At 47.8% G+C, this 12,419-nt stretch overlaps 1 protein-coding gene across 1 annotated transcript; it reads left to right on the top strand.

The window, feature by feature from the left end:
* The first annotated feature begins 1,011 nt into the window (after nucleotides 1-1,011).
* Nucleotides 1,012-9,592, top strand: LOC135058284 (trypsin-like). Its single transcript, XM_063963806.1, has 6 exons — nucleotides 1,012-1,238; nucleotides 6,582-6,719; nucleotides 7,081-7,234; nucleotides 8,266-8,519; nucleotides 9,077-9,213; nucleotides 9,397-9,592. Exons 2-6 carry the CDS (start codon nucleotides 6,680-6,682, stop codon nucleotides 9,544-9,546), a joined length of 735 nt encoding a protein of 244 aa, XP_063819876.1. The 5' UTR covers nucleotides 1,012-1,238; nucleotides 6,582-6,679; the 3' UTR covers nucleotides 9,547-9,592.
* Nucleotides 9,593-12,419: the final 2,827 nt, after the last annotated feature.

Genomic DNA, 12,419 nt, shown 5'->3' with positions numbered 1-12,419 from the left:
CCAATTAGTGCCCCCCTCTCTTGTTTTACCCTTTTCTGTAGTGCAGGACTGCAGGGGAGAGTCAGGGAGACGTCCTTCCAGCGGAGCTGTGAGGGAAAATGGCGCCTGTGTGCTGAGGAGATAGGCTCCGCCCCCTTCTCGGCGGACTTTTCTCCCGCTTTTTGCTGTATTCTGGCAGGGGTTAAAATACATCCATATAGCCCTGGGGGCTATATGTGAGGTATTTTCGCCAGCCAAGGTGTTTTTATTGCTGCTCAGGGCGCCCCCTCCCAGCGCCCTGCACCCTCAGTGACCGGAGTGTGAAGTGTGCCTGAGGAGCAATGGCGCACAGCTGCAGTGCTGTGCGCTACCTTGGTGAAGACTGATGTCTTCTGCCGCCGATTTTCCGGACCTCTTCTGGCTCTGTAAGGGGGCCGGCGGCGCGGCTCTGGGACCGGACTCCGAGGCTGGGCCTGTGTTCGGTCCCTCTGGAGCTAATGGTGTCCAGTAGCCAAGAAGCCCAAGCTGGCTGCAAGCAGGCAGGTTCGCTTCTTCTCCCCTTAGTCCCTCGATGCAGTGAGCCTGTTGCCAGCAGGTCTCACTGAAAATAAGAAACCTAAAACTAAACTTTTTCTTAGAAACTCAGGAGAGTCCTAGAATGCACCCTTCTCGGCCGGGCACAAATATCTAACTGAGGCTTGGAGGAGGGTCATAGGGGGAGGAGCCAGCGCACACCAGGTAGTCCTAAAGCTTTACTTTTGTGCCCAGTCTCCTGCGGAGCCGCTATTCCCCATGGTCCTTACGGAGTTCCCAGCATCCACTAGGACGTCAGAGAAACACACCATAATGCCTCTTACACAATATGCACCACACCACAATGCTCCTCGCACATTGTGTCCTCAATGCTGAGAAATACAGGCAGGAACTTATCCAACATGTAATTCTATCATCTCATTGGCTTCAAATGTATTCTGCAAAAGGACAGCAGCCCCAAACATACAGCTAATATCATTAATAACTATCTTCAGCGTAAAGAAGAACAAGGAGCCCTGGAAGTGATGATTTGGCTCCCAAAGTGCCCTTATCTCAACATTATCGAGTCTGTCTAGGGTGACATAAAGAGACAGAAGGATTTGAACAAGCCTACATCCACAGAAAATCATTGGTTAGTCCTCCAAGATGTTTGGAACAACCTCTCTGCTGAGTTCCTTCAAAATCTGTGTGCAAGTGTACCTAGAAGAATTGATGCTGTTTTGAAGGTAAAGGGTGGTCACACCAAATATTGATTTGATTAAGATTTCTCTTCTGTTCATTCACTTTGCATTTTGCTAATTGATAAAAATCAACCGTTCAAACTTTTTAGAAAGGATTCTTACTCTGCAGCATTTATTCCACTCCTGCCTAAAACATTTGCAAAAAAAAAAAAACCCTAAACCATGTGTAAAATAGCAACAGTGGACATTGATGTAACCTACACAAGTGCACATGCCCCCAGCACGTGTCTATTCTCAGTGCCCAGTCTGTACCTCCCTCCTGGGGGCCCTGGGTCACTGATGACTGGCACCCTGTGCCCATGTAAAGCCCCATTCAGCCATTTTGTCGAGCAGCTCCCCAAATTCTCCCTAATCACAAAAGCAGCATTCTGTACCTGCGTAGTACAGTGCGGGATACTTTGGGACACACAGTTAAATATTGACCAGGTTACAGTGCTGGTCGGATACAGTGCGGGTCAGACACAGTGCAGGTTACAGTGCAGGTTGGATACAAAGCAGGTTGGGTACAATGCAGGTTACAATGTGGGTCAGATACAGCGGAGGTGGAAACAAGACAAGTCGGATACAGTGTAGATGGAATTCATTGTAGGTTGTATATAGTGTAGATCGCACACAATGCAAGTCGGATACAGCGCAGGTCGGAGTGCGGGTTGGATATAGTGCGCATTGGCTACAGCGCAATGTCGAATACAGTGCAAGATACAGTACAGGTCGGATACAGTGCAGGTCAGAGTGTGGGTTGGATACAGTGTGTGGGTTGGATACAGTGTAGGCTACAGTGCAAGGTCAGATACAGAGTGCGTTGGATACAGTGAGAGATAAAGTGCAGGTCAGATACAGTATGGGTCGCATACATTGTGAGTTGTATATATTGTGGGTCAGATACAGCGTGGGCCGGATAAAGTGCAGGTTACAGTGCGGATCAAATACAGTGTGGGTTGGATACAGCGCACGTCAGACTCAGTGTGGGTTGGATACAGCGCAGGGTGAATACAGTGTGGGTTGGATACAGCACAGGTCAAATACAGTGTTGGTTGGATACAGTGCAGGTCGAATACAATGCGGGTCGGGTGCAGTGTAGGTTGGATACAGCACGGGTTTCAGTGCAGGTCAAATACAATGTGGGTCGGATACAGTGTTGTTCAGATACAGCATGGGTTACAGTGCAGGTCGGATACAGTGTTGTTCAGATACAGCATGGGTTACAGTGCAGGTCGGATACAGCATGGGTTTCAGTGCAGGTCAAATACAATGTGGGTCGGATACAGTGTTGTTCAGATACAGCACGGGTTACAGTGCAGGTCGGATACAGTGTTGTTCAGATACAGCATGGGTTACAGTGCAGGTCGGATACAGCATGGGTTACAGTGCAGGTCGGATACAGCATGGGTTTCAGTGCAGGTCAAATACAATGTGGGTCAGATACAGTGTTGTTCAGATTCAGCATGGGTTACAGTGCAGGTCAGATACAGCATGGGTTTCAGTGCAGGTCAAATACAATGTGGGTCAGATACAGTGTTGTTCAGATACAGCATGGGTTACAGTGCAGGTCAAATACAATGTGAGTCGGATACAGTGTTGGTCAGATACAGCATGGGTTTCAGTGCAGGTCGGATACAGCATGGGTTACAGTGCAGGTCGGATACAGCATGGGTTTCAGTGCAGGTCAAATACAATGTGGGTCAGATACAGTGTTGTTCAGATTCAGCATGGGTTACAGTGCAGGTCGGATACAGCATGGGTTTCAGTGCAGGTCAAATACAATGTGGGTCAGATACAGTGTTGTTCAGATACAGCATGGGTTACAGTGCAGGTCAAATACAATGTGAGTCGGATACAGTGTTGGTCAGATACAGCATGGGTTTCAGTGCAGGTCAAATACAATGTGGGTCAGATACAGGGTTGTTCAGATACAGCATGGGTTACAGTGCAGGTCAGATACACTGCAGGTTAGATACACCAATAGTGCACTTACTGTGACAGAGGGTCCTCAGTGCGTGGTTGTCAGCTGTGTTTTCAGTGTGGTGGTGCCAGCAGTGTCGGCAATGCAGGAATGCCTGCAGTGTCGGCAATTGCAGGAGTGCTGGAGGTGTCCTCAGTGCAGGAGTGCCGGCAGTGTCCTCAGTACAGGGGTGCCGGAAGTGTCGGCAATGCGGGAGTGCCGGAGTTGTCCTCAGTGCAGGTGTGCTAGCAAAGTCCTCAGTGCAGGTGTACCAGCAGTGTTGACAATGCAGGAGTGCTGGAAGTGTCCTCAGTGCAGGAATTCAGGGGTGCCAGCAGTGTTGGCAGTGTGGGAATGCCGGAAGTGTCCTCGGTGCAGGGGTGCCTGCAGTGTCAGCAGTGTGGGAGGTGTCCTCAGTGCAGGAGTGCTGGCAGTGTCCCCAGTGCAGGGTGCCGGCAGTGTCGGCAGCGTGGGAGTGCTGGCAGTGTTCTCAGTGCAGGGGTGCCGGCAGTGTTGGCAATGCAGGAGTACCAGATGTGTCCTCAATGCAGGACTGCTGGCAGAGTCCTCGGTGCAGGGGTGCCGGCAGTGTCGGCAATGCGGGAGTTCTGGAGGTATCCTCAGTGCAGGAGTTCAGGGATGCGGCAGTGTCGGAGTGCCGGAAGTGTCCTCAGTGCAGGGGTGCCGGCAGTGTCAGATGTGCAGGCGGCGGTGTCTGCAGTGTGGTCGGCGGTGTCGGCAGCAGTGTCGGCAGTGCAGGCGGCGGCGTTATTAGCGCTGTGGGGGCATCCATCTTGGGGCCATTGTAGGCTACGGGGAAACGCTGATTGGCTGGGAGCCGTGACAGACAGCTCTCTCAGCCAATCAGTGGCCTTCCATAGGTTACTATGGAGACCAGCGTCCGAGGCAAAACCTCAGGATCGACAGTGGAATCCAGAGGTTTTGCCTCGATTGGAGATCAGGGGCAGGCAGGGACATCCGAGATCCCCTAGGTTCGGGGGGGTTCGGTTCTCTGAGAACCGAACCCGCTCATCTCTAGTTATCAGTGTAACTGACTATAACTTGTCACTTGCATGTTTTCATCATTGCAACTTAGATAAATAAATGCTTATCCTTTTTAATATGTCCTGTGCCAGTCTCCATATTTAACACTTTATATCCCAGAACCTGGTTGCTTGAGTTTTTCAACTGACAACATTCTCTCACCCTCCCTCTCTCACCCTTCACTCCCATCTCTCTCTCTCTCCCATTTCTTCCTCACCACTCTCTCCCATCTCTCCCTCTCTCCCATCTCTTCATCACCACTCTCTCTCATCTCTCTCACCCCCTCTCTCACCCTTCTCTCCCATCTCTTCCTCACCACTCTATCCCATCTCTTCACCACTCTCTCCCATCTCTCTCTCTCACCCTCCCTCTCTCACCATTCTCTCCCATCTCTCTCTCTCTCCCATCTCTTCCTCACCACTCTATCCCATCTCTCGTACCCTCCCTCTCTCCCATCTCTCTCTCCCATCTCTTCCTCACAACTCTCTCTCATCTCTCTCACCCTACCTCTCTCACCATTCTCTCCCATCTCTCTCTCCCATCTCTCTCTCTCTCCCATCTCTTCCTCACCACTCTCTCTCATCTCTCTCACCCCCTCTCTCACCCTTCTCTCCCATCTCTCTCTCCCATCTCTTCCTCACCACTCTCTCCCATCTCTCTCTCCATCCCTCTCTCTCTCACCCTCCCTCTCTCACCATTCTCTCCCATCTCTCTCTCACTCCCATCTCTTCCTCACCACTCTATCCCATCTCTCGTACCCTCCCTCTCTCACCCTTCTCTCCCATCTCTCTCTCCCATCTCTTCCTCACCACTCTCTCTCATCTCTCTCACCCTCCCTCTCACCCTTCTCTCCCATCTCTCTTTCTCACATCTCTTCCTCACCACTCTCTCCCATCTCTCACCCTCCCTCTCTCACCCTTCTCCCCTCTGTCCATTCTCACTCTCTCCCATCTCTTCCTCACCACTCTCTCTCTTCTCTCTCACCCTTCTTTCCCATCTCTCTTTCTCTCTCCCATCTCTTCCTCACCACTCTCTCCCATCTCTCTCTCCCTCTCTCACCTTCTCTCCCATTTCTCTTTCTCCCATCTCTTCCTCACCACTCTCTCCCATCTCTCTCTCCATCCCTCTCTCACCCTTCTCCCATCTCTCTCACTATCCCTCTCTCACCCTTCTCACCCATTTCTCTTTCTCCCATCTCTTCCTCACCACTCTCTCCCATCTCTCCCTCCCTCCCTCTCTCACCCTTCTCTCCCATTTCTCTTTCTCCCATCTCTTCCTCACCACTCTCTCCCATCTCTCTCTCCATCCCTCTCTCTCACCCTTCTCCCATCTCTCTCACCCTTCCTCTCTCACCCTTCTCTCCCATCTCTATTTCTCCCATCTCTTCCTCACCACTCCCTCCCCTCTCTCACCCTTCTCTCCCATTTCTCTCTCTCCCCTCTCTTCTCTCTGTGTCCCATCTCTCCCTCTCTCACCCTTCTGTGATCTTTCTCTCTCCCATCTCTCCTTTCTTTCATTTCTTCCCTCTCTCCTCTCTGTCCCATCTCTCCCTCCCTCTCTCCAATCTTTCTCTCTTCCATCTCTCCTCTCATCTCTTCCCTCTCTCCTCTCTGTCCCATCTTTCCCTCACCCGTCTCTCCCCCATCTCTCCTTTCTCCCATCTCTCCCCTCTTTCAACTCTGTCCCATCTCTCCGTCACCCCTCTCCCAATTTCTCTCTCTCATCTCTTCCCTCTCCTCTCTCATCTGTCTCTCATCTCTCTCCCCCCTTCCTCCCTCCCCTATCTCTCCTCTCTTTCCCCTCTCCCATCTTTCCCTCATCCTTCTCTCCCCCTCTCCCACATCTCTCTCTCTCCCTCTCCTCTATCTCTCTTACATGCCCATCTCTCCCTCTCTCGTTCTCTCTCCCCCTTTCTCCTCAGTGGGGCAGTGTAATGTTAATGAGTGGTACTACTGTGCAGTATAAAGAGAAAAAGTTTGCACTACTGTGTCGTGTAGTTTTAATTTTTATTTATTTATTTATTTTTTGGCGGGGTGCACATTATTGCCTTGACCCGGGTGCCTTAAATCCTAGTTTCAGGATTATTTATAATGATTTGTGTAAGTAGCAGAAATACAGTGATGTATGTGTAAAATCTACACGTGGCGTATACAGTTGTTTCTGGCTTGAAGAATAAGGTGTAATACATAAAGAGCTTCACACAAGCGCAAGGAAAACAAGATAAAGAGAAAATGCATTCTCATTTTCCATCCTGTAAAGTAACATTCAAGGTCCCAGATAAAGGCCATAGTAGTGATAACTATATATCTTCTATACACATTAACTGGAATATCTCCATGTAGGCACAATTGCGCAATGTACATACAGCTGGCAGGTGACCAGTAATGTATATAAATACCAGTGGGGTCTCCAAACACCAGTCACTGGATGCTCCTCCACCATGAAGTTCTTCCTGATCTGTGTGCTCCTCGGAGCTGCCGGTGAGTCCTCTACATTGTCAAATGCACAAATGATACTTTGGAACAAGTAATATCCTAACTCTGTAAATAATAATTCATTTCTACCAGTCTCTTGGGTATTTTTTATTATATTGTTTGTAGGCATAGAAGGCTTTGGAGATGTACTAAGCCTTGGAGATACTTAAAGTGGACGGAGATAAAGTACCAGCCAATCAGCTCCTAACGGCAATGTTACAGGCTGCGTTGGAAAAATGACAGAAGCTGGTTGGCTGGTACTTTATCTCCTGCCCCTTTATCTCTCTCCACGGCTTAGTACATAGACCTCAGTATGTGTTGTATTGTGTAATGGCGGGACGGTGCTTGTCAGTGTCATCTCTTACAGCTGCCTTTGAGGATGATGATAAGATCGTCGGAGGTTTCACCTGCACCAAGAACTCTGTTCCCTACGCTGTGTCCCTGAACTCTGGATACCACTTCTGTGGTGGCACCCTGATCACCAGCCTGTGGGTGGTCTCTGCTGCTCACTGCTACAAGGCGTAAGTACAACCATTTAGCAGATGGACACAGTGTTTATGGTGTACTGGTTGGTTGGTTGGTTGGTTGGTTGGTTGGTTGGTTGGTTGTAGGTTGGTTGGTTGGTTGGTTGGTTGGTTGGTTGGTTGATTAGTTGTAGGTTGGTTGGTTGGTTGGTTGGTTGGTTGGATGATCGGCTATATGGTTGGTTATGATTAGCATTACTAAATCTGGCCATAGAATGCACGATTAGTATAGCACAGATGAGGGGAGGTGCAATGGTCATAAAATTGTGATCTCCATTTGTGGAGTCAGCTGCATAATGGTCAGGTTAAATAATCAAACCAAATGATCCAGGTAGTTTTTCAGCCATTTCCAGGCTGTGAAGGATTAGTTCACGTCCATACACTGAGTGATAACTGTTCAAATCAGTCATTTCATTTAAACTGAATTAACATTGTTCCGCCTATGGACATCCTAAGTTGGGCAATGTTGCAGGGTTTCTGTCTTGTTTCTGTATAATTCTATGCCAAACATTGGATGTCTACTCTCATGCTTCATACGTGTTAGAAAACACCAGGGGCAGCACAGACAGCATAGCGGTTTGCATGAAAGGCCTCTAAGCCCTGGGCTCATGTGTTCAACTCCCGGTCATGGCTAAACTGTTGAGTTTGTTTCTTCTGGGAGTCTTGGGTTCCTCGCACAATCAAAATACTTGTAGGTGAATTGGTTTCTGATGAACAGTGAACCCCAGTTTGTGTGTCCCGTGTGGTAGATAATATATATTGTTAGCTCTACTCGGGCAGGGACTAATGTGAATGTTTGCAATTCTCTCTTTAATGCCCCATGGAAAGTGTGTGCACTATATAAATAACCGGTACTAAACAAATAAATATACATTACAAAGGTTACATTCCTAATTATATAGATACAGATTGTCACATTGCAAGGATGCAGATCCTGACTACATAAAGAGATCTGAAAATTCTATACTATTTACTGATAAAGTATATGTTTTAATATTTCTATTTGTTCATTGTGTCTTTCCATCCAGGAGCGTCCAGGTCAGACTGGGAGAACATAACATCGCTACAAGTGAGGGTACCGAGCAGTTCATCAACTCCGCCAAGGTCATCAGACACGGCAGCTACAACTCCAGAACCATGGACAACGACATCTGGTTGATCAAGCTGGCCTCCCCCGCCACCCTCAACTCCTACGTCAAGACTGCGTCTCTCCCCTCTGGATGCGCAGGCGCCGGCACCAGCTGTCTGATCGCCGGCTGGGGAAACACACTCAGCAGCGGCAGTAAGTTACAGATCATTAACTAAAGTCCATTACATGCCCTGGACCTTGCAAGATCTACAGCGGGAGTTTTTGACAATGTTTACAAACTGTTACAAAGGTTTTTCATTTGAGAAAAAACTATTATTTTAGAGTGATCATAATATGTAATGAAAATAGATATACAGTACAGGTTTATTATGTAAAATGTAGACAATGACACAAATATACTATGGGCTAAATATAATAGCCTGCAAGCTGACAGAGGTGCGGGATTTTGTGAATCTGTCCATATTTTTAAGGTGGCAAAATTAGGTTGTTTTTTTTTCCTTGTAAATGATTGCCGCTTTAAAAATACAGGCAGACAAACAATATCCTGCACCTCTGGCAGCTCACAGGCTATTAAGTTTAGCCCTATATTTAGGAACATTTCTGATAAGGATGATATATTCCTACACACAACAAAATGGATATGACTGCTATATTTCGGAACCCAAACGCTGGATGGATAATGCCTTATTACAGCAATATATGGTATAAAATGGGAGACTATAACTTAAATCTAATGTTTATTTCTGCAGCCAACATGCCAAACCTCCTCCAGTGCCTGAACGCCCCCATCCTGACCTCCGCTCAGTGCAGCAGCTCCTACCCAGGAGAGATCACCAATAACATGATCTGTGTTGGTTACCTGGAAGGTGGCAAGGATTCCTGCCAGGTAATGTCACTGTTTTATCACTGTAGTACTGAGACCATGGTACCACTATATATATATATATATATATATATATATATATATGATGTATACAAACTGTACGATCGCACAGTAGACAGCATAGTAACTGTCCAGCACCCTTCCTGATGCGGTATGACCATCTAACAATCTCTCTCCTCTGCTCAGGGTGACTCTGGTGGACCCGTGGTCTGTAACGGACAGCTCCAGGGTGTTGTCTCCTGGGGATATGGCTGTGCCCAGAGGAACTATCCCGGTGTCTACACCAAGGTCTGCAACTACAACTCCTGGATCTCCAGCACCATGGCCAGCAACTAAACTCCATCAAGAAATATCTACAGAGTTCTTTCCATCTATCACATCTCTGTCACCAGTTATTTAACTTTAAACATTTGTACAGTAAAGGACTGAATAAACGTATTTCTTGCTACAACCGTGCTGTGTATAATGTCTCAGATCCTGTTGCTTTAAGCAGAGAGTCAATGGAAGCTGCAGTATTGTAGGTGTGAACCATACTCTGTAAGCTACCTTGGTATTTGCCAATTAGGTTTATATCTTCAGGTGTTCAGTAATCAGGTATAGCTTTGGAACCACAGCGGATCAGGTTTGCACCCCTGTATCCCTATTGCTACCACAAAAGTGTGTAGAGTGGCAAACACATCATGAGAGAGGTAGAAGGAGAAGTACCAGGCACCGGCATCATTAGGGGGTTCAGAATGCACTGGGTGACACCATCTGTGGAGGTGACACCTAAATATTAGAGCTGCTCTGCTGTTATGGTGTCACCCTCTCGGATTGTGTCACCGAGCAGCCGGGAGAGCAGGGAGAGGTTGGGGGTTGCTGTAACTCTGGGCAAGACCCCAGCATGAGCCAGAGCATCCGCCATGTATTGCGGGGCTATGTAAGCTGTCACTGAGGCAGCGGAAAATGCAGACACTACAAATGGGACACCCACCGCAGCAGACAGACCCAAAAAGAGCACACCAGGGGGTGTGGCTTCATGGATACAAGGCACTCCCCTTTAATACGCATGCAAACATTCTCAGGTACCACGCCGGGTGTCACAACACCAGGTGACGCCCCTCGTACAAGGTAACAAGATGCTATGTCAGATATTTTGATTGTTGAATTGATATATTACTGTAATATGAAGCATCAGACAGGAGGTGACAGTATATTCACGGATACAGGGGGTTATTCAGAGATGGATGCAGATCTTGCTTCCTGCAGCAAGATTGGCGTCCAGCGTATACACTGCATATACACCACCGCTGAGAATGGGCATGCTGAAATCCCTTGCTCTTTCTTCATACTGTACACTGTAATGCCTCAGAATGCCCAGTTGTGTGTCCACTCTCCTGCTACTGGTTGTCATTTTGCCTGTACTACTATATGAATAGTGATGAGGGCTCTCAGGCAGAGGCCCTAAACCAATCAGTAACTGCATATTCTGGTGTTATGGAACTCCAGAACAATTGTGTAAGACCCCAACAGCCACTGAGAGGGTCTTCTGCCTACAACAGCTGCCCGTTGTTCCCTTAGTGTAGAACATACACCGGTTTTTAGGATGCAACCAGGTCTTAAACCTCAGCACTAAATGCTTAAGCAATTGGCTGGAGACCGCAGGATAATAGGCTGGAGTAATATACACAATACAATATGCCCCTTATACAATATGCACCACACCATAATGCCCCGGACACATTAATGGTGCCCTCAATGCTGAGAAATACAGACAGGAACTTATCCAACATGCAATTCCATCAGGGAGGCATCTGATTGGCTCCAAATGTATTCTGCAATAGAAAAGCAACCCCAAACATACAGCTAATATCATTAAGAACTATCTTCAGCATAAAGAAGAACAAGGAGCCCTGGAAGTGCTGATATGTCCCCCATAGAGCCCTTATCTCAACATCATTGAGTTTGTCTGGGATTACATGAAGAGACACAGATTTTGGCAAGATCTGTGGTTAGTTCTCCAAGATGTTTTGAACAACCTCCCTGCCGAGTTCGTTCAAAAACTGTGTGCAAGTGTACCTTGAAGAATTGATGCTACTTTGAAGGCAAAGGGCGGTGACACCAAATATTGATTTGAATTAGATTACTCTTCTGCATTTTGTTAATTGATAAAACCCTGTTAATTTTGAAAGAATTCTCACTTTGCAGCATTTTTTCCACAGTTGCCTAAAACCTTTGCACAGTGCTCTCTCTCTCTCTCTCTCTCTCTCTCTCTCTCTCTCTCTCTCTCTATATATATATATATATATATATATATGCAAGAGATAGGGTTTGCCTCAATCAGTTGTCAGCCAGAAGCTAGGCTAATTAATTAACAGCACCTGTAATCTGACTTTTTCTATGTGTTCAGTGCATGGAGACATTGCTCCTGATGGCAGTTAGTGCCCAGGTGATAGGTGGGAGTGTGGGGTTACGTTAGGAGTCATTTGGAACATGTACTGTTGTGATTATGAACATTTGGACTGTTGTCTACTGTGTTGAGAACGGGTCCAGTATGAAATTCCAGCCCTATGGATCCCAGCGGTCATAATACCGACGCCAGGATCATGATGTTTTAAAGACTGACAGCGGTGAGTGTGGGGTGTTCTTCCTCCTCCCCTACCCCCTAACCCTCTGTTCCGACAGCCTAACCCTAACCTCCCCCCATTAGTGTCTGACCCTAACCTAACTAGTCCCCATCCCCGCTGCCTAATCCTAACCCTCCCTTCCACTGACCCGTCCCCGTCCCCACCCTTATGCCTAACCTTAACCCTCCCTCCCCGCAGCCTAACCCTCAAAAAACATAATTCTGTCAGTACCTTATACAGAGGTACTTTCTGAGGCTCAGTCGACACACACTGATAAACAGCCAACACACCGATCAGCAGACAGCAGAACTGACAAGAGAGAGTTAGTACCGGTCACCTGGCTCGCCAGGGAGCTTTCATGCATGGAGTTCAGGATGCTGAGCTGCCTATGCATGTGGTAGAGGTCGGAGCCATGAAATAGGTGGTTGTAGAACTGTGTGCAGTCATGGAAGTAGGGGGGCTCCGGACTTTCAGTGGACGGGGCCTCAGATGGCCACTGGCATCCAGGCTTCTGTAGTTCAGGAAAAAAAAAATCTGTCTGATCAGGACCGGATTTTGAGGGACCCGGCCACGGCCTCCATGGGACTCGCCGGGCCCTAGGCA

This window comes from Pseudophryne corroboree, chromosome 3 (assembly GCF_028390025.1).
Source record: "Pseudophryne corroboree isolate aPseCor3 chromosome 3, aPseCor3.hap2, whole genome shotgun sequence".
Classification (NCBI taxonomy): Eukaryota; Metazoa; Chordata; class Amphibia; order Anura; family Myobatrachidae; genus Pseudophryne; species Pseudophryne corroboree.
Note: the sequence above shows the minus strand (reverse complement) of the source record. Positions and strands in the feature narration are given on the sequence as shown.